The sequence below is a fragment of the Brachyistius frenatus genome, unplaced genomic scaffold (assembly GCF_029030835.1).
Source record: "Brachyistius frenatus isolate BFR_SWC_R1_liver_20210118 unplaced genomic scaffold, ASM2903083v1 Contig_422, whole genome shotgun sequence".
Lineage (NCBI taxonomy): Eukaryota > Metazoa > Chordata > Actinopteri > Embiotocidae > Brachyistius > Brachyistius frenatus.
In genome coordinates, this window is record NW_027211021.1 from 141,774 (window position 1) to 160,346 (window position 18,573).

Below are 18,573 nucleotides of genomic sequence, written 5' to 3' on the forward strand. Positions count from 1 at the left end.
TGAATTTAAATAAAGTGCAAATATTAAGAGTAAAACACACTAAATTAACTTAAATTATTTAACACGTCACATAATAAGAAAAAATGTGCAAAATTACATTTACAAAACAAAATTATTACAAAAATATATATTTTATGTCAAAGCTAGGCAAATATCGACTTTATCATCATGACGGGCAGATTAATGTTAGAAATCCAAAACATTTAGGAATTTGTCGAGCTCAGTTTCAATATAAAATTTTAGCTGCAAAATAATTATTAACCCGCTGAAGAAAAAACTGCTTTCAGACTCAGAACAACAGAGACAGGCAACAAGTGAAGCGCTGGTGTGGTTGTAATGCGCCTTTATTAGGTGACGCGCCTGTAGAGGATGAGTCAGCGACGACCAGCGCGCCGACCCGCCCTGGTTGCGCCCTCTCTCTTTGTGTGTGTGTGTGTGTGTGTGTGTGTGTGTGTGTGTGTGTGTGTGTGTGTGTGTGTGTGTGTGTGTGTGTGTGTGTGTGTGTGTGAGAGAGAGACACACATCCCTCTGCTCCACCCTGCTCTCCACCGTTCCCGGAAAAAAAAAAAAAAGTCTCTTCACTGCTGTTTCACATCCGCTGTCCAGATTAAGACCGAGACAGCGCCTGCGAGCACACCCAAACAGAGACAACACGGTAACAACAAACCGTGTACAAAGTAACCTCCAGCTGACAGCGGAGGGTTTTAGCTCGTTTCATAACCGGAAATAAACACGACCAGGTGGACGTCTCTCAATTTGGTAAGTCGAGCTGATTTTCAGATGTCATGTTTTTGCCTATTCGGCGTGGAGACATATTTGAGTCGTGGGGTTGACTGAGTCTGTTGCTGTTTGTGTGGTGTTTTACGTTTACAGGCGGCACTCGGACGCCTCAAAAGGCTTTTTGTTGCTGCTCGCTGTTTGGTGAGCAGGGTGGAGCGGGTGCAGAGCTCTGAAGGATTCACTACATTACGCAGTCAACTTTCTTTCTTTCTTTTTAAGTAAAACCTTTTAGCGGTGCAGGTTTAATTTCGCTGTGGTTAAGCTGCTCAACATGCTGACTGCTGTCTATGATCTTCTGTCGGTATATGAAAAGGAGAACTGGGATAATACACATTTTGTGTTGCACATCATTTTGTCTGCTTATTTTATTTTTCATCCATGTCTGCTTTTGATATTGTGTGCGAGTAAACTTCAACCCGGAATACATCTGTGTTTATGAAAGACATTTTGGCTTGTCAGACCAGGAAAGTCACAGGTGTTGGTAATAACGTTAATGACGGCTTCACTCCAATAATGTGTCCCAGTCAGCCAGCTGGGATCATATCTGGATCACATCTGGATCATATCTGGATCACATCTGGATCAGAAACGCCTAAAGGGAGTGCTGCAGGTATCAATGATGGCCTCTAATTAAATACACCTGTTGTTCAGTGATAGGAAAATTCCTCTAGGTTCATCCACTCAGCTCGCAGCCAGCCTCTACACACACACACACACACACACACACACACACACACACACACACACACACACACACACACACACACACTTACGTTTGTATAGTTTATCAAAGGAGAATAATTTATAGGGTTTTCCTTTTGTTTTCTGGATGCCTGACGTGCTCAGTGGTCACAGTGAGGTGGATTGGCGGGTACTTAAAAACGATCCATTTTCACATCATTTTTTAATATTATCATTATAGAATTTATTTTTAAAAACACACTGTGTGCCGTAAAAAAAAAAAAAAAATCTAATAATCACTAAATATCAGTACAAAGAGGAGTTTAGTGCAGTTTTCTCATCCTCCCATAGTCAGCACTTAAAATCGTTTTTTTGTTTTGTTTTCAATTGGCTCAGGTGCTGTGAATAAGTACTTGGGTGCGGCACATAAATGTTATAATGGTGGTGAAATCCCTGATGAGGATTCAAATACTACTGCTGAAGTGTCTGGTCTTTAGAAAGGGACTGCAGAAATAATCTTGTTAGTTGGCAGGCTGATCCTTAAGTTTCTCTTTGCAGAAACTGCGTATTTATTTTTATTATCCATTGATCAGCAGGTTATGTTCTCCATTAACTATAATAAACATGTGAAAGCAGTGAAAAATCTCCATCATAGTATCTCAGAATCAAAGCAGAAGTCTTTGTATGTTTCGTTTTGTCCGGCCAATATCCAGAAAGTTATTTACTGCTGTTTAAAGGCAAGAAGAAGCACATTTAGGAACCTGGGAACTTAATTTCTCTTTTGCTTTGTTGCTTCAAAAAATTACAAACTAAAATAATAATAATAAAAAAAGGCTGAAATAAAGTATAAATTTAGGATAACAAAATAAGATCCTCCTCTTTTTCTCCAAGTAAAGGCAGACGACTCTACGTTCAGTCAAAAGAAAACTTACAATACAGCAAAAATGAATGTGACTTTACAGTTGACGGAGCCAGTGAGTATCTCAGGTGCGAGGCCTCGCTGCCAGGCATGAGTGAGCAGGTATTTGAGGAAAGGCAGTATAGTTTAGGCTACATGCAGGTAAACGGACTCGTTACAGTTGTAACTATGCAGTCTTAGTTACAACTCTGACTCAGAAACCACATGATGACTTTGACTTAGTGGTGACGATGAGGTCCGCATATTAATCAGTAATCAGACGAGGGAAATCCTCTTGAGTTTCTTGTCTACCAGCCACTGGGACATTTTCCAAAGGTAAACGCTCCGGGAGCAGAGTTACACCCTCCTGTTCAAACGCACATGAACATTAAGTCCTCTTGTTTTCAAACTGTGTCTCGGTGGCCAAGCAGTGATCAGCTGTGTTACTCATTCGGTTTGACTAAGACACTCTGAAGCACTTTTTTCCACTGATTACACTCTGTTTTGTTGCTTGGTGCTTAGAGTGTGATGTAATGGCAGCAAGAGGTGGAGCCAGCTCTTGAATTCCTTCACTGTGTATTCCCCTAAAGGTCCCATTGAGAAGGAAGCTCTGCTGCATTTGAACACTTTTAAAATAACTGAGCAAACAGGAGCAGGCAAAGAAACACAAGTCTGTCTTATTCAAGTGGTTGCCTGGTATGTGTTGCAGTACCGTAAGCAGTAAATCTACAAAACATGGAGTACAAATCCCTTTTTGGAGAGGTGTTTGAGGAACGCCTATAAATGATTCACACTGTAAAACTGGGTTAATTTTGCTTGTTAAGCAGTTCAAATAAGTAAAAGCATCACTTCTCTCAGGGAGGGGGGGGGGTATTATTGGAAATTTCCTTCAGAGGTCAGTGTGGTGGTTTCTGAGCCAATGATGTTTTTTTGTGAACCACGCTGCTGAGCAAATTCTTATGTTCGTTTTAACCTGATACAACTCCAAATCTATACAATAGAGCTGCTCTCAACTGGTGGGTTGCAAACCCGAAGGTGGACCGCAGAGCCATTTTGAGTGGTTGTGGGAAAAAAAAAAAAAAAAAAACGTTGAGGGAAAACAAGCCAAACCTTTATTTTGAAGTCTAGAATTTCTGCTGCTGCGCTTTTATTTTGAAAGAAAGCATTTCCCATACAGTGGCCATTTTCTACCAGTGCTGTCAAAGTGACAGTAGGGCCAAGATCCCAAATTGGTAGGTGGCGTGTCACTTTGTGGAAAGCGGTACGTACCGTTTCCTAGTGGTATGGCACTTGGACTTTTGAGAGCTGTCAACTTTTTCACACGGAATTGGTTTATTGAGAAACATTTGGAAAAAAAAAACCCTTTGTTTTACCATTTATTACGTATGCTTGTGTTTCATCAGGGGCCGAGTTTATACCGATCATAAACGGCAGCATTGATACCGGATCAATACCTAACAATTTGGGATCTTGCTGTCGCTCCAAAATGATGGGAAGTAAGCTGACCCCTTAGCACATGAACAGGGTAAAGATTAGATAAATTTGACTTTTAATTTAGTTGAAGAAAAGTCTCTTTTTTAAAAAAAAAAAATTCAATATTATTCTCCCTTTTAGTTAATATTTCATACCATTTAATTTAGATGAACATCACCAATTTAAGCATTTGAAAAACATTTATCTGTAGTTCAATCTGTCGTTTAACTTCATTGAGTATAGTTGCACTTTTGTTGCACTTTAGTTTTATTTCACGTTTCTAACAGGGCATGGAGGCATCGTGTCTTACTGCACTATTGTTTTGTGGCTCAGTAATGTCAAAACTTTGGGTTGCGACATAATGACTCTGGAAAATTGTGGCTCCTCAGGCTGGAGCGGTTGAAGAGCGAGCTCGAGTACGATTATTACCCAGTTAAAAGTCCTTTATTTTTCAGTGTTGACATGAATGTGGTTCAAACAGCAGCTCAATACACAGGACGCAAACCAATCTGTGCGTCGTCATATAGTCACTGAGGGCAGGATTATGCGTTTGTTTATTTCTTTATGTTTGGGGTGTTATACGAGAGGTTTGGGCCATATGACAATATATACCATGAAAAGATGATTGTTTTTTATTACTAAAAATGTAGTACCGAGGCAACATCCTTTTAGGGTCGTTGTTTGTGTTTAAAATCTATAAACTGAACTGCTTCAGGGCTGGATTAGATTTCCTGCACACGAGTTTTCAATTTTACACACAACGTAAACAAGAAAGTTGGACATGAAAGAATTTGGATGGTTTAAAGATAAACTCTGATAATTAATATGACTAACATGTTAGCAGGCAGTTCCCTTTTTACACATGCAGAAGATACTGAGCAGTGTTGTCATGTGTTCGGAGTTGTGTTTCTGGAAGCCTCGTAAATAGAAGCACAAAATACAGCACGTCTCATTGAAGTTTGTCTTAATCCTCCCTAAACTGACGGGAGATTTGACTCTTTTCCTGCTAAATGCTCCACTTTGTTCAGCTCCTGAGTGACTGGTGCATGTTGCTGGGCAGGTAGTGTACATGAGAGCTTTTTTTTTTTTTTTTTTTTTTTTACTGCTGTGGCTGCAAATAACACTCTTTATAGCAGTGAGATTGACCCAAAACCTTAAAGGTGCAGGGCGTAAAAACAAGACGGGGATCTGACAGACAATAAAATGTGATCGTTCTCTGTGGGTTCAGTAAACAATGTGAAACAGACGTGAACTGTATCTTTTCCGGCTCCTCTCCTCACAGGCGTCATGTCCAGGTCAGACTACCCACCAGGGTACGATGGCTCCCGTAACCCGCTGTATCCACCTCAGGGAGGGAACCAGCCACCGCACCCTGGATATGGCTTCCCCTCCTACGGTGGTCCCCAGCCAGCCCAGCCCTTTGCTCCTTACCCCACCGGTCCAAACGCCCCTTCGTTCCCAGGACAGCCTGGAGGCTATGCTCCGGGCCCTTACCCAGGACAGCCTGGAGGCTATGCTCCGGGCCCCCACCCAGGACAGCCTGGAGGCTATGCTCCAGGCCCTTACCCAGGACAGCCTGGAGGCTATGCTCCGGGCCCCCACCCAGGACAGCCTTACCACGGTGGGCACCCGGGAGCAGGCTATCCCGCCCCGCCTCCCATGCCCCCTATCATGCCTCCTACCATACCATCAGACGTCCTGAGCTCTGGTAAGACAGCCGCTGCTATGCATAGGTATTTAAAATGAAACATGGAAGTACGAAGCGTTTTGTTACCATGTCCACATCTTTTAAAAACAAGCTACAACCAACCGGCAGTACTTAACGTGACTGGCCAAATTTTGATCCCATAATTAGATGGAAAGAATGAATATACTTGAGGAAATATGCTTATTCACTTTCTCTCTGAAGGTTAGATAAGTCAATTAATATCACTCTCATATCTGCTGAATGAATGAACGTGAAGCTACAAATAGCATAAAGTCTGACAGCAGAAGTCTGTCAAGTCTGTTGCAGCACGAAAGTGAATATGTGCATTTACCAGAACATCCAAAAATGCCTTTAATCTCGTAATGTTAATGGAAGTTGGCTTTATTATGTTTCATGGGAGGCTGTGGCTCAGACGGTGGAGTGGGTTGCACACTAATCTAGAAGGTTGGTGGTTCGATCCCCGGCTCCTCCTGTCCACATGCCTAAGTGTCCTTGAGCAAGACGGTGAACCCTAAGTTGCTCCCGATGGCGTCCCATCGGTGTGTTGTGAGTCGCTTTGGAGAAAAGCGTCAGCTAAATGAAATGTAATGGTGAGATATTGCTTGTGGCTCTTCGTGCTCTTTTGGTGATGCAGGTGATGAGTTTGCAGCAAGCGGCAGCGGTTGGGACAGTCTGAGCATTCGACATGCCTTCATCAGAAAGGTAGAGAACGATCATTACACTGAAGTCAAAGAGCAAAGCACACGTATCCTCTAAGAGCCGTCTCGCCAGCTGGACCGAAATGGATTCTGTGGACTTCACAATTACAAAAAGAAATCTGAACGCCTTCCTGAAGTTGAAATGATGTATTCAGTATAGATAACAAAACAATAAGTTACATGTGACTAGTAAAAATAGACTGTTTATTCATAATTATAACTTACATGAAGCTCTAACCATCATGTAAGACATATTATACATGGATGCAGGTAAGTCTAAAGAGTTCACTTCCTTTTTTGTTGCCCTTGTGTAGAAAATGTTTTCCCATTTTTGGTGCGAGATGTTTGGTGGCTTCTGTGGAAACGATATTTGCATGTTTTTCCAGGTTTATCTGATCCTGGCGGCTCAGCTCCTCGTCACCACGGCCATCGTGGCCGTATTCACCTTCGTGTGAGTAGACTGAGTGATTGTATTTGTGCAGCCGCGTGTTTGTGTGTGTGTCCGCTCGCGTTTAACGGTGCTTCGATGCGTCACAGCGATCCCGTCAGAGACTTCGTACAGCGGAACCAAGCGGTGTACTGGGCATCATAGTAAGTCTCACTGTGTGACATCGGTTCCTTCAACCTGACGGACTTCAAATCGCAATAACAATTTCAAACTTTGCAAATATCACTTCGTTGATTGATGTCTATATTTTTCCATTTAGTGCCGTCTATATCGTCACCCACCTTGTGCTGGTCTGCTGTACGGGACCCCGGTGAGTCGGGCCGCTTTAAAAACAGTGTTTGTACAAAGAATACTTGCAAAACAACGTTGTGTTGAAATGTATTTTATTTTGTAGGAGGAAGTTTCCCTGGAACGTCATCCTGCTGCTCATCTTTGTAAGTCAGACAACGGAGGAAATAGAGGCAGATAATTACTAACTGGACTTGGACCAAATCTATTCTTTTGTCCGACAGACTTGAATTTAGTTTCTATGGATAGAAAACATGTTTGGGATTAAATCTTCTCAAAATAATCAGTTTTCATCGGTACGTGTGCCCGTAAAGAGGCGGCCATTTTGAGCGTCTCGCCATGAAACTACGAGTTGCTTTAAATCTGATGTACATGGACCGACCTTGTTCAAACATCACAGGTATGATAACAGCCCCGCCCTGAAGACACCTGTGGGGTAATATTAGCTCATAGTCATAGCGCCCCCTGTTGGCCACTGGAAATGACACTTTTCATACTTTCACATTCTCCGTCGAGCTGGTTGATCACATGAACCTAAAGTCGGGTCACAATAACCTAAACATGTAGTTGATGACATATTGAGACATTCGTTGGACTTTGTCAATGGGCGTCGCCATGACGATGCGGCAAAGTTGGATGTCTCGCAGTGACACAGGAAGTTGATGTTTAAGGTCAAAGGATGCTTGAAACCTCATGAAACGTGTGACATACATCCGGCGTGGTGAGACGATATATCTGATATGTGTTTTGCCAAACGGCTCACCAGCGCCCCCTGCTGGAGACAGGAAACGAGACGAAAATAGCAACTTTAAGCGGGGGTACGCGGTCCCTCGCGCCCTGCACTTTGCCAATGACTTTTTATTAATGTAAGAGACAGCTTCAGGGAGGCGGCACACGGGAGTGCGGCGGCACGCGGGAGTGCGAGGGCCCGTACATCACTGCTTGCAGTTTTAATTCCATGTTACAATTCGCCCTGAAAGCTGCAGCCCAGCTCCGCTGCAATTGTTTTCCCTTTTAACATTTTCAGTCCACTTCACCTGGTGAAAGTTGTAGTTTTTAAAATCACATTATCACGAGAATGAAGTTCTGAGACTGAGACAGGAGCAGTCTGAACTTACTGATCCACCCTCGTATGTCTTTAGCACTGGATTACACCGCTGGTAAATATTTATGCTCCGTTTTACCTTATTTTCTGCCCACAACAATGTGTTCTAAACAGAGATGTTTATGTTGGTTATAGGTTTTCTGTAATTACAGATGTACTTTTGGTTCCATAATTAAAATATTGCCATTTTCAGCTATAACACCTTCAATTTATCTATGTTTTTGTTTTTACAGACTCTGGCTCTGTCCTACATGACTGGATCAATATCCAGGTAAGAAAAGCTGTATAGTCTTCCTACCATGATGTAAACATCCAGTTAGTTTCCTCAGTATTTATTGTGTGTTGCTCTTTTGGTTTTAGTTTCTACGACACAAAAGCAGTGTTTCTCGCTCTGGTCATCACGGCCGTCGTTTGCATCGCCGTCACCGTCTTCTGCTTCCAGACAAAGGTGAGTATGTGTAGGTGTGTGTGTGTGTGTGTGTGTGTGTGTGTGTGTGTAGGTGTGTGAGACTGACTGCTAAGCCGTTTTCAATGAGCACTGTGTATTTGTTCAGTTTAAACACGCCCGTTTGATGTTTCTCCTTCTAGGTTGACTTCACCAAGTGCAAAGGCCTTTTCTGTGTCCTTGGTATCGTTATGTTTGTGACCGGCATCATCACAACCATTGTGCTGTCCTTCAAATATGTGAGTTGAAGCTGATTTGAACAACTAAACACTGTTGCTCGACACCTTTTTTTTTTTTAGGTTAACAGATTTCTTATTGACCGTTTTCTGTTGCAGATGCTGTGGCTTCACATGCTTTATGCGGCTTTAGGAGCGATAGCCTTCACTATGGTGAGTGTTTCACAACTTTACTTTTAATTGTGATATTATACTTGTGGTATTACTTGAAGTATTCTTACTCTCGCTCATCTTTGATGCTACCTCTGTGTCTCGTAGTTCTTGGCGTACCACACGCAGCTGCTAATAGGGAACAGGAAGCACTCCATTAGTCCTGAGGAGTACGTGTTCGGCGCACTCTCCCTCTACGTCGATATCATCCAGATCTTCCTCTTTCTGCTGCAAATAATCGGAGGTGCCACCAGGAAATAACTAAACGGCTACAACTTGTGTCAGCTGAATGTGGAGAAACATCGAGCAGTAAAACCATTCCATACCTTTTCAAAGCCTTTCGATTTTTCTGGAAAAATCACTGCTGGGAAAACGTACATGGGCTGAATTTGAGATTTTGTTAGTGTAGGTTTAACCTATGCACAACAAATGCACTTTTTCTGTCTATATTTGTCTATATCTGCTTCAAGCAACTTACCAGTGGTGAACAAATACTATTAATACTATAATATAAATATCTAAAGACACTGGAATGCCAGTTGTAACATTTATTCCCTTTTTACTGGACAAGTTAAAGCAGAAAGTGTCCTAACATGTTCCTCTGCATGTACGACCACAAACTGTTTCCCGTTTGTGTAACTTGAGAAAACTCATCCACACAGAGGTGCCCTCGCTGTTAGCTCTAAGGTACAGTAGAGGTGGGTAACAGCACGACATTTGATCCTCATTAACTTGCGTATCAGAGTTGATACTTTGGGGATTAATACGTCCACCCCTCAAACAACAGCAGCACTCAGATCTGCTGTCGTGGGTTCACGTTACACTTTGCCAATGACTTTTTATTAATATTTTACCTATTTAAGAACTATGTAAGAGTGCCTTCAACCTGATGATGTTTCGGAGACGTTTTTTTTACTTCAAGATTGGGGTTGTAATCGATCATCTTTTCTAGTCTTGTTACATACATGCCTGTTTCTGCTCAGTTCCAGTCAGATCTGGGTCAGACGGCGAGTCCCAGCAGGGCGGGTGTTTTCCACATTGTGTGCCACGATGTTACAATGTCGGAACATTCCTGAAAATAAAAGTGTTCCAGCCTAAAGTCCAAAAGTTCCCACCCTGCTGGTCCTCCACACTCCACGAATCCTAAATGTAAACCCAAACCAAAGTTATATACACCTCTTTAATCAAAACAAGGAAGGTCAAGCGTATCAATGTACAGTGCAGATGGTCAGTGTGGGGAAAGGGCTTGTAAATACACGAATCAATGCTGAACAGAACCGGTTTGCCTTTTCATGTCAAATAAAGACTATTCTTTGTGAGTTTTGCTGCGCAGTTGTTCCAGTGATGATTCTTATTTAAATGTACATTTCAATTTGTTATAACCTTCACATCAGTCTTTAAGCAGCAGTTCAGGAGTCACTGATTGTGACATTCAGGATATGGAGCCAATCATAGCTGTGCGTCATTGGTCCAGTTTAACATCCTCTGCACGGTGGTGGTAGCGACTCCCCTCATATTCTCCTTCGTTTGATCTTTTCATCCTCTGTCGGACTTTCAGCTGCTTCAGTCGGTTTTTGTCCACTTGTCTCTTGGCCAAGAGGAAGCTGATTATACCTGCAGGGAGGCCGATCATCCTGGACGGGGAGGAGAGGGACGGACAGATGTTTTGCTTAGCAAGCAACACGCATCCATGACTGTACCAAAACTCAACATGTAGCATGGAGGCGGCAAAGTGACAAAAACGATCAGTGTGACGGTTGGACAGCAAATATAATGATGATGAAGAGACGTGACCTCGCAATGCTGGTTTAGACACACTGTCCCCCTTAAAATCCTGCTGTTAAATCCATCACAGAGAATTTGTTTAAGTTGGGAGTTTACAATAAACTGCCAATTCAGGGTATAGTTTTGCGAGATCATCCAACTCAACTACTGTATCTTCAAGTGAATAATATAAACAACTGCATCATTTTTCTGTCGACCACAATATTAGCTGTCAGTTTCTACTTATCAGCCATCAACACAGACACAGTAGGCCAACTAATTTAACCAAGATGGTAAGATTGTACAATTCAGGAGATTGAAAATACAGACCGTCATGAGTATTAGTGAGCAGATGTTTTACCAATGAGAAAAATAAAGTGATAAAAAATGAACTTCTTTTTAACTGAACCATATTTTCAAATATCTGAGGCAAGCAACATATTTGCATGTTATTCAAAGCGTTATTTCAGTACAATTAATTGAATTAATGCTGCTACAGCAGTAAAACGCAACAACAATTGTGTAATATTTGTAGCAGAAATGATGTGACGCATTAAATCGGTGCATCCCAAAACTAGAGTGGGATTTCTCTGTTTGTGTGCACCGTCGCATTCAGAGACATTAACTATAGAAACAAGCTGGTTTAATGGTTTCACAGAAACTGTTTTGCTTACGTGATTATGGGGCAATAAAGTCCATGAATGTTTTATTGCACATTATACAAGGACTTAATAAGGACAATTTCCAATCTGATTAGTGCGGTTGATAATTTATGAAGAAGTAAACCTTGCTGCAGATTTGATTTGTGATGCTCGAGACAGAAGACAAAATCCTCTTTTTTTTAATATCATATCGAATATGACGTGTTTATCTTTTGATAAATATGTAATATTTCAGCTGTATCAGGTGTCTTATGGTTTCATGACAGCTGGGAACTTGTGTGTGTCTCGACATCTGACTGGTGATGATGGGAACATGACAGACTCCCTCAGGTATGTTTTCACTGGTGGACTTGTGTTGACCGGTGAAGGTGTCAAAAGACAGACGTGCAGACTCACCAGGCGTAGCCAACCACCTTCATGGGGTTCTTGGCCTTTTGACTGGGGATGTACTCGGGACCCTCCGGGTCAGCGTCCCCCTCCGGGCCAGCGTCCCCCTCGGCTCGGCCTCCCGCGGGGCTCCGTGTCTGGGAGCTCCTCTGAGGCTCCGTCCTGGAGCTGGACAGGGAGGCTGAAGCGGAGACGTGTAGTCGCAAACACCGACACACCGCCGGGGTTTGACTGGTCTGCGGGAGGAGCCACCGGCCGGGAACAAGGCGCACACCTGGGGGACAAACTGGACTTTTAATTGGGGAGGCTTCGGTCACAAAAACATTGGAAATTCACCTGCGCTGACCCAAACTGTTACAACACGTGCTACAGCCAATGTTATTGATAAAGATGTTAATTCCATAAATTTCTTCACGGCGGGTTGAAGTAGTATTTTACCTTTCAGTGCTGTCCTGACGGCGACCAAACAGGATGCCGCCATGTTTGTTGAATAATCACAACCGGGCATGCGCAGTGGAAATATAATGCCAACGGAGACTGCTGCCACCTGGTGGACAGTTTCTTCACGGCGCTTTTATGAGATGATGCCGGAAATAATTGTAAAAAGTGCAAAAGTATGAAGCTAAGCAGACATTTTTTTTCAACATTATATTTATTGAACCAACTTTTTTTCTCCTTACGTCATCATCATGTAAAAACACAATATAACTTGAAAACATGTAGAAGGCCTTAGTTTAAGTGTCTAATTTACAGTTATGGAAAACAAACAGCAATTTTACACAATTCAGGGAGGTCCCATCAAAGCCAGCAAACAGCTCGAGGAAAGAGCAGCATATTTACATCTTAATCCTTTTTACAGCAGAGTTAATAAACTCAAACAAGTCTAACAGCATCTCCAATGCTTCTTTTATGCTTGTGTTGGATATGAGCATGAAATAAAACACGATGAACATTGTATTGTCATCAGCTGTGAGAGAGTGGAGATCAACAACAGTGAAGGATGGAGGGAGGAGCTCAATCTTCCAGGTTGTAGTTGGGGTTGACGACCAGCACGGCTTCCTGCTCTGTGCTCGCAGGCTCCGATCCCTTCAGCCCCGCCTGAGAGAGCTGGATGAGGATGTGATCCTGGGGACACGGAGACACGCAGGACTTGGTGTAAGTGCACACGACTACATTTGGGGGTTCCTTCTTTTATTGTAATATGGCAAAAAGTGGACTCACGTAGTGCACCAGCCTGTGGATGACCTTCTCTATCAGACCCTTCTTATTGACGAGCTCCTCCTCGGAGTCGATCTCGGACTCGATCTCCTTCAGATACCAGTTCACCACCGCGCTTTTCTTCAGCTCCTCCTCTTCCTCAGCTGCGAGACAGACGGCGATGAAAATGTGAGTCACGGAGCAGATTAAAGTTGGGAAACAGAGGCACAAAGGGCGCCGGACAGGAGAGCGAACAGCTCTTACCGTCCTCTGCTCTACGTAGATGCAGCACCAGCAGGTTGGAGATGCGTCTGTACTCGGTGAACGACAGGCGGAGGGATGGTTTGGGCTGACCGCCGGGCTCGGCGTGGCCATTCACACCGTCGACGTGACCATTAATTCCATTCACATCACCGTTCACTCCATTCGGGACGTTGTTAACTACAAAGACAAGTTTACATGAAATGAAACCAAACTATCGGTCAAGTGTATCATACATTTAGATGCGCGTGTGCTTGTGTGTGACAGACGGTACCTTCCTCCTGCTGCTCCTCCTCCTCCTCCGCTTCCAGTTCATCCTCCTGCTCCAGGTTGATGTCCGGCGTCTCCACTCTGATGATGGACTTGTTCAGGAGACGGAAGGCTTCCTTCACGTGTTTGGGCTGCACCTGCAGACAGGAAGTGAAATGACGAAGGTCAGTGTTTGTGCAATACCTCTCACAACTATTACATAATTAACTAATGGCAATCATTTGAGCTGATTGCAATTATTTTGCTAAATTGTTAGAATTGTTTCCAATCATCCAGCTGTTTTTATACTGATGTCAGAAATCTCATAATTCCATCACTATTTCCTCGTTGTTTTCCACCGTCTGAGGATCGATGGGTGTTCATTCATCTCAATTATTAGTGTGACAAATCATCAAGTTTCATAGCTGTGACAGATCTGCTTGTGAGTTATCACGTTTATCATAATTTTCTTTGTCAGCGCCTTTTATTTTAAAAGAAGAACTAAGTCAGCCTTTTGTCTGGCCGACATCAATTTTTGTTTTCCTTTGCGTACCTCATCGCAGCAGTGCATACGGGCCATGCCCTCCGAGAGGCGGATCATGCTCTCCAGCTGCCGCACCGTGATCCTCCACGCAGACTTGGACACGCCTCCAGAGCAGTCACGCTGCCGGAGACGCTTGTACTGCTCCACGATGAAATCCTCGGAGTCACTGGAGATCTACAGACATACGGTGTGCATATGTGTTAATATAGAACAAAAACAAAAAGTATGCAAACGGTAAAACTTGAATTGACCATGTCAGCAAACAGAGACAGAGACAGACACACACAGAGACGGAGACGGAGACAGATACACGCAGACACACACCTTAGGTTTGAACTGCCTGGCGAAGAGCAGGTATCTGCGGATCTCATCCAGAGAGTACAGCCGGTCCACTGACTCCTCCACACGGGAGTGCAGGTCCACAATGCGCCTGGCGATGGCGTAGTCCGTCACCTAGGAAACACAGATTGACACACATTATAAGACTTGGTCGGAAGATGGGTAACGGCATTAAATAAGATGTATGAAATGAAAGAAATAAACAGAATGGCGACTTTAAAACATCCGAGAACAGATTTCAAATGTAATTTGATCATCAGTATTAGAACAAATGGACGGACTGGTGCTGCACACCTCGTTGCAGTCGTCCACCAGGATGAAGAAGAGGTCGAAGCGGCTCATGATGGGCGCGGTCAGGTTGACGTTCTGCTTCAGACTCTTGCTGCGGTCGTAGCGCCCGCTGACGGGGTTGGCGGCCGCTAGGATGGACGTGCGAGCGTTCAGGGTGGCCTGGAAGGAGACGGAGGAGGAGGAGTCTGATTAGTCTACAGCGAAGACGGCAGAAAGGCCTTCTGGGTAACAGGAATTTGACTTAATAACCATATATCATCTTCTCTGTATAAGGCATCAGGAGGGCTTCTCTTGGCCAACATGAGGTGATGTCCTATTTTCTGAAGACCATAAGGAGGCCTTTTTGTATGAGAGTCTTTAAGTGTATATCCATTATGTTGTGCTGGCTGAGGCTGCCGTTTGTCACCTTGACTCCAGCCTTGGTGATGCTGATGGTCTGCTGCTCCATAGCTTCATGGATGGCCACCTGGTCCTTGAGGTCCATCTTATCAAACTCATCGATGCAACACACACCCTGAAAGCAAACACGCTCATTAATAACAGCACCGAATTTACACAAATATCTCCTTCGGTGCCGTTTAGGACTCATAAACACTCACGTTGTCGGCGAGCATCAGAGCTCCGGCCTCGATCACAAACTCGTGGGACTCCTCGTCTCGGACCACGGCCGCTGTGAGACCTGCGGCGGTGCTGGCCTTCCCGCTGGTGTACACAGCTCTGGGACTGAATTCCTCCACGTGCCTGTACACAGATATCACTATTCAAAACTAAGATCTGTGCAACAGTCAAAACATTCCCTCCTGCTTAGGAAGCATTACAAAGTCAGAGTGAAGGGAATTTGTCTACGTAGCAAAACAGCCGTCCAACCAATCAGGACGCACGTTATCTACGATAAATATTCATTCAGTGCTTTCGTTGGGAGAATCTGTGTTACACACTTGAGGAACTGGCTCTTTGCGGTACTCGGGTCTCCGACGACGCAGACGTTGATGTCTCCTCTCAGCGAGGTTCCCTCCATGGTCGTCTTGGGAACGCCTCCGAACAGCATCAGCAGGACGCCGCGCTTCACCTCGTCGTTGCCTGCAGGATCGCAGCCATCGCGTTAACGGAGGAGTCACAGCTTTAACACACTTTACCGAAGCGTACTGTGGTCAGAGAAGCGGCTCGGCAGACGTGCGATCACTGACCGTGGATGGTGGGGAAGAGGCTGGTGCACAGGTTGTGGTACAAGTTCTTGTCCTGGCTCATCTCGAACACCTTCTCCCACTCCTTCTCCGTCATCTGGCTCTTGATGCTTTCGGCGGTTTGCTCCTCCTCCCGCAGCTCCTTACCGCCGAACTACGATAAAGAAGATTCGCGATTAAACGTCCGACCTTTGTTTGGATCTGTGCTTGATGTTTAGCTGTCGGCGTGTTTGTTACCCGGGGGTTGGTCGGGGCCACGTTGCAGGCCAGGAAGGCCAGTCTGTACGACAGCTCTCTGACTCCCAGAGCTTTCAGCCCTCTCAGACCTTCGGACTCGAAGCCCTGAGGCCCTCCGGCCACACGGGTACCGGTCTCTGACCGCACACCTGGAGAGACGACATCCACGCAGACGGTCATGAGGCCTCGAAACTGCTAACGGGATTGCTTTAAGTAGGCTGAGGTTAAAACCGTACCAGGCGTGGTGAGCTGAGAGACGTCCGGCACCACGATGAGAGTCCCGGTAAAGTCACAGCGGTCTCCGGCCTGAGCCGTCTCCACAGCCTCGGCCCTCAGGACGATCTCCAGGGAGCGTGGGATGGAGCCGCGGGGCAGCTCCGCCTGCGTCTCCTGGATACGCACCTGAACGCAGAGATCAGACAACAATCAGAAACCTCGGGGCTCACGCTGCCGTCAGACGAACAACACTTCCTGTCTCATCGCTACCTTCTGGAAGTCGATGAACTTGGACTTGTGCGTGTCGAGGTGGAAGCGGGCGCGGTTGTTGCAGACGGGGTTTCTGCAGATGGTCGGCGGGGAGTATTTGAACTGCTGAGGGACGTCTTTGATCACCGCCTGGCAGTCCATGCACAGGAAGGTACCGCTCACCTGCCACCACAAAGCAGCCATCGTGTTATCATGAGTAACGTCACAAAGCAATATTCACGCGTCATGTTCACTGATCCGTTTGTGGTGCGGAGGATCTTACCAGTTCAGGATGGACGGGGTGTGTCCTCACCACCTGACCGCTGATCCTCACCAGGGTGCCAATACGCATGGAAGACAGCTCACGGATCCTGTACGGTGCACATTAAAACAATTACATTTCACATTCCCCTCCGTGTTTGAACACTAAACAGATGTGTACAGTGTTTTAAGCCGATTTGTTTGCGTGTCCTACTTGTGTCTGGTGGGCAGTTCCTCGATGGCAACGTAGAACTCTTTGTTTAGAGGAACATTCCCGTGATCCCGAGCAAAGTTGCGCACTGCCCGACACAGGAAGGGGTACACCCTGAAATACAGAGAGCACTCCTGGTTCATCCACAGCTGACATCCCCGTGGCTGTTAATGCTCCTGCAGGCTCTTTATTCAGCAGATCATATGTGTTCACTAAGAGAGGCAGCAGCAGCGCCGAGATCAAAAAGTGCCTGTCGTACTTTTCAGACTAAATCTGAGCAGCTTCTCACTTCAGCACTGAGATGAGTTGAGTTGTCTCACCTGTAGTACTCCTCCTGGATGGTGGTGGCCAGCTCCTGGTTGAAGCCCTCCAGGTCTACAAAGCTCACCAGCAGGGTGTTCCTCTCAGGCCTGATCAGCTCCTCGGCCTCCCGGACATACTTCACCTCCCCTTCATCGCTCTGAAACCTGCACAAAGGCACAGACAGCAGGAAAAATAAAGAAACACGTTCAAATACACGAAAAGACGATCAACACAGATCTGGACCGTCATAGTTAGTAATACGGGAAGTATCATGAGATCAACTGGTTCACAGCGTGTTTCGGTCGACAACAATACACTGAAGCCTGCTGCTGGCTGACTTACTCCTCTAAGAAAGCCTGGAATAACTTCTGGCATTTTTCCGCCAACTCGTCTTTCACCATCGCCCCGGCATTCTCCGCGGTTGCAGTAGCCACGTCCATGCTGCAACTCTGCTAGACTACGATAAAAAAGTTCGGAAAAGTTGTGAATAATTCGGTCCACACTGCTCCTCTCAGCACCGACACACACAGCACGCTCAGGTCCTGACGACGAAGCCCAGTTTCGCGCGAAAAGAGAGCCCACGTGACGTTTGGCGCGCCGCTCTCGACCAATTGGTAGTGTCGTGTAAACATCCCCGGACGTGTAGCCAATTAGGAATGAGAACGTAAAGTGACGCGGAGTCCGTCTGTCTTTTCCCGCGGTTCGCTTCCGGCTTCAAACAAATAAAGTTCAAAGGAAAAAATGGTCAAGACGAGTTAAAAAAAATAAAATAACGTACTCTTACTTTGCCTTGGAAGTACACGTGCATTATATGAACGTTACAAAATAAAGACAGAGTCCGAGCCTCAAAATAATGTGACCGTTTTCAGATCTGAAAAAGCTCATGAATGCAGTGACATCGTCACAGTATAGTCAACACGTACTTAACTGATTTACGTTATTTACGTAATAATAAATGCATCACCATGATTTCCGCAACACGAGTATTTATCCTTAACTTAAGAAAAGTATCAAAAATACTCCATTACAAGCAGCATTTGAAATTTAACTTAAGTAAAAGTGCTTTAACATCGCCAGCAAAAATGTACTTAAAGTATTAAAACTCAAAGTACTTTGACTAAATAAATACACTTTTAGACTGTTATTGATGCATGTGTAAACAGCATTTTACTGGTGTACCACGTTGTGGTGAAGCTATTTTTACTTTACACTTACTTACACTCAGATAGTTAGTTGAATCCAGTGGTTCCCAACCTGGGGATCGGGGCCCTGCAATTGTCACTACATAAATCTGGGGATTATTCACTA

The 18,573-nt window shown here is 44.7% G+C and overlaps 3 protein-coding genes across 3 annotated transcripts; 1 reads left to right on the forward strand and 2 right to left on the reverse strand.

The window, feature by feature from the left end:
* Nucleotides 1-443: 443 nt before the first annotated feature.
* Nucleotides 444-10,229, forward strand: LOC138636990 (protein lifeguard 3-like). The gene is made up of 12 exons (XM_069725400.1): nt 444-759; nt 5,115-5,540; nt 6,175-6,242; nt 6,625-6,689; nt 6,776-6,829; nt 6,946-6,996; nt 7,081-7,120; nt 8,313-8,350; nt 8,440-8,527; nt 8,668-8,763; nt 8,860-8,913; nt 9,019-10,229. The coding sequence occupies exons 2-12, from the start codon at nt 5,120-5,122 to the stop codon at nt 9,169-9,171; spliced, it is 1,128 nt and encodes a 375-aa protein (XP_069581501.1). The 5' UTR covers nt 444-759; nt 5,115-5,119; the 3' UTR covers nt 9,172-10,229.
* LOC138636991 (uncharacterized) lies at nt 10,077-12,226 on the reverse strand. Its single transcript, XM_069725401.1, has 3 exons — nt 12,162-12,226; nt 11,733-11,997; nt 10,077-10,544 (listed from the first exon to the last, which is right to left on the reverse strand). Exons 1-3 carry the CDS (start codon nt 12,202-12,204, stop codon nt 10,373-10,375), a joined length of 480 nt encoding a protein of 159 aa, XP_069581502.1. The 5' UTR covers nt 12,205-12,226; the 3' UTR covers nt 10,077-10,372.
* Nucleotides 12,227-12,382: 156 nt separating this feature from the next.
* On the reverse strand, nt 12,383-17,805 carry mcm6 (minichromosome maintenance complex component 6). The gene is made up of 18 exons (XM_069725399.1): nt 17,608-17,805; nt 17,283-17,429; nt 16,966-17,076; nt 16,774-16,861; nt 16,512-16,673; nt 16,262-16,427; nt 16,026-16,174; nt 15,792-15,942; nt 15,543-15,684; nt 15,204-15,345; nt 15,011-15,118; nt 14,608-14,763; nt 14,299-14,427; nt 13,984-14,148; nt 13,456-13,588; nt 13,185-13,361; nt 12,945-13,084; nt 12,383-12,848 (listed from the first exon to the last, which is right to left on the reverse strand). Exons 1-18 carry the CDS (start codon nt 17,703-17,705, stop codon nt 12,738-12,740), a joined length of 2,475 nt encoding a protein of 824 aa, XP_069581500.1. The 5' UTR covers nt 17,706-17,805; the 3' UTR covers nt 12,383-12,737.
* Between the last annotated feature and the right edge of the window lie 768 nt (nt 17,806-18,573).

Excerpts from the sequence above, each read along its gene's own strand:
- LOC138636990 (XM_069725400.1), top strand. The coding sequence starts at position 5,120 with ATGTCCAGGTCAGACTACCCACCAGGGTACGATGGCTCCCGTAACCCG. Across the intron at positions 6,690-6,775 it reads GTGGCCGTATTCACCTTCGT|CGATCCCGTCAGAGACTTCG; the intron begins GTGAGTAGACTG and ends GATGCGTCACAG. Across the intron at positions 7,121-8,312 it reads TCATCCTGCTGCTCATCTTT|ACTCTGGCTCTGTCCTACAT; the intron begins GTAAGTCAGACA and ends TTGTTTTTACAG.
- LOC138636991 (XM_069725401.1), bottom strand. The coding sequence starts at position 12,204 with ATGGCGGCATCCTGTTTGGTCGCCGTCAGGACAGCACTGAAAG. Across the intron at positions 11,998-12,161 it reads CGTCAGGACAGCACTGAAAG|GTGTGCGCCTTGTTCCCGGC; the intron begins GTAAAATACTAC and ends TTTGTCCCCCAG. Across the intron at positions 10,545-11,732 it reads AAGGTGGTTGGCTACGCCTG|GATGATCGGCCTCCCTGCAG; the intron begins GTGAGTCTGCAC and ends CTCCCCGTCCAG.
- mcm6 (XM_069725399.1), bottom strand. The coding sequence starts at position 17,705 with ATGGACGTGGCTACTGCAACCGCGGAGAATGCCGGGGCGATGGTGAAA. Across the intron at positions 15,346-15,542 it reads GCAAAGAGCCAGTTCCTCAA|GCACGTGGAGGAATTCAGTC; the intron begins GTGTGTAACACA and ends ATCTGTGTACAG. Across the intron at positions 15,119-15,203 it reads CTCTGATGCTCGCCGACAAC|GGTGTGTGTTGCATCGATGA; the intron begins GTGAGTGTTTAT and ends GTTTGCTTTCAG.